Below are 6,000 nucleotides of genomic sequence, written 5' to 3' on the forward strand. Positions count from 1 at the left end.
TCGCGGCTGCAAATGCAGGGGAGTGAAACTCTTACACTAACTTGTTGTAACATGCTCTTGGTTCGCTGCCACGCCACTTGGAGCGCTGCAGGTTTATCAGTCCACCATATCGCTTTTGTATTGGCTGATTTTTATTCTTCCATGTTTGGTTTCGTAATTGACAGAAGTTGGTTTCGTTACAGCTTGCTTCTGATCACGACTTCTTGTGTGTATTGCATTCTATGAATAGCTTTGCGAATATATTACTCGTATTCTGATTACGTACTTCTCTCATGCGTAGCCGCGCGGGATTAGCCGAGCGGTCTGAGGCGCTGCAGTCATGGACTGTGCGGCTGGTCCCGGCGGAGGTTCGAGTCCTCCCTCGGGCATGGGTGTGTGTGTTTGTCCTTAGAATAATTTAGGTTAAGTAGTGTGTAAGCTTAGGCACTGATGACCTTAGCAGTTAAGTCCCATAAGATTTCACACACATTTGAACATTTTCTCATCCGTAATATTGCATAGCGTAAATGATTCGAAATTTGTTTTTGTTTTCATATAAAACAGAAGCTACTTTCGTTGCATGGTGTTAATGCGGACTTATGTCTGTCTGTTATTGGTTATGAAAGTGAGTGTGAACTGCTCAGTTTGAATGCATTGTAAATATATTGCTCGTACTCTGTCATTTTTATTTGCATCTGTTTTCCATTCTTTCTTACATTGGAGAATTGCTTGTTAGCAGGTTTTGACTGTATTGGTATTCAGCTTTACTATGTCTTGCCACGGAAAGTGTACGTATTTCTGATTTGAATCGTCTGGCTTCTTGTCACTGAGTCCCACATATTTCGCAGCGTGTTGCAGAGAATGGGTGTAGATGTTGACGGGTAGGTCCTATGCTTTGTAGTAAAGTCTTCGAAGGAAGCACTTCAGAATCAGACATCCAGTAACAGATGGCTCCAGTATGCCAATATCGATAATTTTATAGAGCTGCATGTGAGGCATATTGAATTGCCAAAAACTGGTAGCGAAAATAAAATACCTTCCCAATTTGCACGGCTGTCTGGCAATTTCTTTGTTAAATATTTGACCAGCCGCTGTCCCACGCCCACATTGAATCAACAGAGATTATCGATTGTGATTAAATCTGGGGAGTTTGGTAGCCAGGGGAGTACGGTAAAGTCATCCTGGAGCTCTTCGAACCACGCACGTACAATGTGAGCTGTGTCACACGTTGCATTGTCCTGCTGGTAGATGCCATCGAGCCGAGGACAAACAAATTGCGTGTAGGGGTGGACATTCCCCAATGATAGATGCATACGTCTCTTGGTCCATTGTGCCTTCCCTGACAAGATGACACGGGGAATGCCACGAAAACATTCCCCAGACAATAACACTCCCTCCTGGTTGCTCTGTGTGTGCTTTCAGTCGTTTCACGCCGCCTCTCCGATGGAATATTATACATCTGAAAAGGCTACCTGTCGCCGCTTAGTTGGCTTCAAGTTGCCGTACTGGAGTGTGGATTCCAACCTTCGTCACCAATGAACAGCAATCAACATGGACGCATGAACCAGGCGCCTACTGCGGAGTACCATAAGCAGCAACATTTGCTGAACGGCCGTTGAGAAAACATAACTGGGATCCCCTTGAATCATCAAAGGCGCTCAGTTGCTCAACAGTTGACGTCTCTTCCCCAGTACCCATCTCTACAACCGTCCTTCATTCCTGTCAAGTTTTGGATAGAGCCCTTTTACCATGACGGTATATACTTTAACGACGGCGGCACGCGAACCGTTTACAAACTTACCCGTTTCGGAAATGCTTCCAGCCTATGCCCGAAAGCCAATGATCACACTCTTTTGGACGTCAGGTAAATTGCTTCATTTCCGCATTAAGATGACTGCACTATCCCCCCCCCCCCTCCTTAAACGCGTTATATACCCTCTACTATTAGTGATGGCACCTACCGATTGTTAGTGGTTATTGAACGTTCACATCGAACATACGCTGTGGTTACATTAATGTGACTAGACCGTGTACTACTTCGCGCCACAGCTTCATCAGTCCGCAAGCCCAAGAAGCCTCAAATCTTTTCGTAAACTTCCAAAGCTAACCTTCACACTATACTTGAGGAACTAGCACACATTTACATTCTATGCAAACAATAAAACTCAACGCAGTTTCATCCCCTCATTTTCCACTCATCCATACCAGTCTGAAGTCGAATGGGCATAATACCTGATGGAGTTTCAGCTAGTTTTTTTTCTGATCAGTACGATTTGCACTAATAATTCCTATTGAATGCATGTAATCTACACATTTAATTTTAACTGTGTGTCCTCGAATTGATTCTGGTATGGAGTTATTTCCATTTTTTACAGCTTACGGCTGATTTCTTTAAAAAAATTATTGACTTTCACGGCTCGCGGTATAAGTTATATTCTTAAACATCTTCCAGCAGTCATTGGTGTCAGTATATTCTTAAACATCTTCCAGCAGTCATTGGTGTCAATTTGCAGCTGACACATTATTAAAATAAATATTTTTTTTTAAATAGAAATATCGATGGAAAACTCTGTGTGTCTTATTTGGAAGCAAAATTGTAACCCCCACCCGTCACTTATCTGGTTTTGGCGTGTGTTCGCTCCAGCTAATTGACTAACAGATCAACAGAGTGTGCAAAACTGCCGCAATATCGGATAACGCAAAAAAAGTGATAAGGCCCTGTGACTCCTGATTGAACTGCGGTGGCAGCGTTGACATTAATTGAACCAGAATTGACCACTTTTAATTAAAAAGGGGTGCACATTGATGTTATATTTAGCTATTGAACACCAGATGCAAATGTTGAACATAAAATTAATTAAGAAAGTGACTTGGGATTTCAACTACTTGATTGAAAACAGATGCACTCGATTAGCACAGATTTACTTTAACTCACGACCTTCAATCATCACGTTACATGATTCTCCTACCAGGCAGCGGTAATAAATTGCGTTTGCGTGGAGTAAAGCGCGATACCTCAAAAGTAATTCCTATCGACTGACCCAGGCGTAATGCGAAGTGCGAGAAGAATTCTACAATACACAGCACATGAAACCCTCGTGGAAACTTTGCCGATGGGATCCAAAAAATTAATCAGTGGCCAGAGCGGGCGCAATATCACCGAATACAGCGTGGCGGAACGGCGTCGTTGTGCGGACGTCGGCCGACCTCGTGGTGCTGCAAGGCTGCGCTCGTCTATTCACTCCTAGCTATCTTGCTCAGTACATAGCTGAACCAAAACTTCCTATCTCCAAGCTCAATCGTTCCATTTGCTAAGTCCTAAACTGCAGAGATGCTCACTCTTTCTCAGGCAAGCTGAGTAAAGAACGCCACGTCCGCACTCTAGGCAAGCTGGGAACGAAAGACCACCACGGAGACTTCTCCCAGTCTGCTCTTCGCCTCGGTTTTCCCTCCACCAAAATCACTTATGCCAATTGCAGTACAAGTCGCGTTAATTATGCGTCGCTTCCCAGCGCCGACCAATGCGTGCTCTGGGAAGTGAACAAATTCCCACAAAATTTCCCTTCCTCTCAACTTCTGCTATTTAGCTCCTCCCAGGCCATCCATCAAGGTTAGCATCTGCACAAAACACCAATTTTTCCGGAATTCTGACTCCCAGGAGAGTACTTCAAATTCCTCGGTCCTCCGTTCCCATCGGAGGCCGGTGTATTTCATTCTGTCGCTCTTCACCTGATTTACTTCAGACTCTGCAGACCGTGAATTCAGCATGAAGTTGCTATAGTCACAAACATGCATATTTTGGCCTCTGTTGACCGCTCCACCATAGCTTTGCGCGACTTTCTCGCATGTTTCACTGAAAACGGGACGACGAACATTTATCAACAGGCGTAAAAGTTCTCCGTCTGCTTCCCAGTACACCAGCGTGGGGTCAACCACTCACTCACTGTCACTCATCTTAAGGCAGCTGGAGGCCGCGCCCCATTACTGCTTTCTCAGAGCTTAAGCCGCCCTAAGCTGCCTATTGTCGCTTCCCTTCACCGCTCCCCAGCCAGCCACGGTCAACTCGAATACTTCCCTGGGATAAACTAGCCTCCAGTAAATCGACGCGTTTCCACAAAGTTTTCATGTCGTGTGAATTACTTTAAAACCATAATTATTCCAATAGGTCCATACTATACCCTCTACAAGATGCATTGTGCCTTGTCAGTCATTTTTGTTCAGCCCTACTGTTCGCTCAACGTGAGTTAGGTGATAGTTAATGACTTCATGTAAGGGGCATAGTTCTTGCCATCTTCAATTCATTGATGGTACTTGCTGTTGACAATGGTAATGCCCACTTTTCATGCTCAAAATTGCATTCAATACTGTTCTGTTCCGTTTCGCATTTGTTTTTGCAGTAGTGTGAGTTGTACGTTAACAGTGATACATACAAGCGTGGATAGGTTTACTGATGTAGAATTGGCCAGTTGGGTTTGCTGAATGCAGTGCATTGCAAGAGCGATATTGTGACTATATGTTGAGCTATTCCAGCACCGTCGGCAACCACGTCACAGTACCTTTACCCTGAGTTTTGTGTTGTATGTTTTGACGATTGGGTATTACAAACTTTTTCACTGTTCTTGATGTACTTTCACATAGATAAAAGTAATTAGAGCAGCAAACCGAATAAATCATAATTACATTATTACTCTGTATCGATCCAGCACACAGGTCTATTTTACTAAAATACCTAGAAAATGTCGTTGAACAATCTCTGAAATATTGTCGGTGGAGTTACGGTAAACCCTGTTCGAAGCCAAATGAAATTTGGTTTTGGTCTTGCCCTTCACTGTATGGGTACAGAGGAGATGGTATGATGTGGATGTGGGGAAGATCTTGCTTGAGTCGACCGTTATTAAACATCATGCAGGATGTAACGGCTAAGAATACCATTCCGCAGCTGATACGACTCTGGCAACGTCTGGCTGGTATCGTCGGTGTGTTCCCCTTGTTGCTTGCACTGCTTTTCACTCTTCATCCCACTCTTTTCTCGGGAGATGCTTTATCATCTTGTGTTTAGAGTCTCCTGATGCTATTAGTTTGTGTTCGTCTTTGTCACTGTAAACAGCTTCTTTCCTAGAGTGACAGATATTTAACCGATTTTATTAGAATGCGGCTTCAGTATCTCGATTCCTGTTAAGCGGGAGTGTCAGTGTTTGGTCGCAAACCAATGACAATCTGAGAACTAATTCGAAATAAGGTACGGCGACACCTTTTCATATTGGCAGGGAATCTGAGCAGATGGTTCCATCTAATGACGAACTGTGTAACGGAACGTTGTAAAGGGTCTGGGAAATAGCTCCTGCATGTTTTGTAGCGAAAACTATGTTATTGTCATAGCTGAAATAACCAGTCTGAAAATCTAACTTTTCTTTTCTTTTTGTTTCAGGTAAGATTCCAGTTCACCACATTTGAGTGGGAGTGGTAAGTAGAGCCAAATATTTACAGCTACTTTCCGCAATGCTGACTGTAATTTATTTCTGGCGCTGAGTGTTTATATCATATTAAAGGGGTCACTTGCATATGGAGGATCCTCGAAAACATAAAGTATGTCCCTATAAATGGAAGCCTTAGCATGGATCAGACCCACAGTCGTTAAAAGTGAAGTGGATATGTGATGGTTCTTCTGTATGAAAGGCAAGAAAAACTGATTTATTGCGAGCATTAGAATTACTTGGAGAAATACGTAAAAACCTGAGCGATAGGAGATCTGTCTATGCTACCCATTATATTTTATTTATACTAGTGAAAACAGTTGCAGAAGCACCTGCATTTTGGTTCATATTCTTTTCGCGAGTACTGTGTGAACCCAGCTAGCCGGCCATAACGAATACACCACAGTCTAATTTCGGTCTTGAATTCATCTCCTGTAAAGTTCACTGTAGACAATTTAGTGTTTAATATCCCATCTCTCATCGACAAAAGGTTGTTTGTGACAGAACATAAGTTCATTTTAGTCAAGAGCGGGAATTACCAATGGTC

The 6,000-nt window shown here is 43.2% G+C and overlaps 1 protein-coding gene across 1 annotated transcript in view; it reads left to right on the forward strand.

Moving 5' to 3' along the window:
* LOC126416037 (nematocyst expressed protein 4-like) overlaps positions 1–5,508 on the forward strand; it is a 221,966-nt gene extending 216,458 nt beyond the window's left edge. The window contains exon 3 of the mRNA XM_050083500.1: positions 5,408–5,508. Coding sequence (XP_049939457.1) covers positions 5,408–5,433 — 26 coding nt within the window. The 3' untranslated portion in view covers positions 5,434–5,508. The remainder of the gene's footprint in view (positions 1–5,407) is intronic.
* The last annotated feature ends 492 nt before the right edge of the window (positions 5,509–6,000 follow it).

Source organism: Schistocerca serialis, chromosome 8, assembly GCF_023864345.2.
Source record: "Schistocerca serialis cubense isolate TAMUIC-IGC-003099 chromosome 8, iqSchSeri2.2, whole genome shotgun sequence".
NCBI lineage: Eukaryota > Metazoa > Arthropoda > Insecta > Orthoptera > Acrididae > Schistocerca > Schistocerca serialis.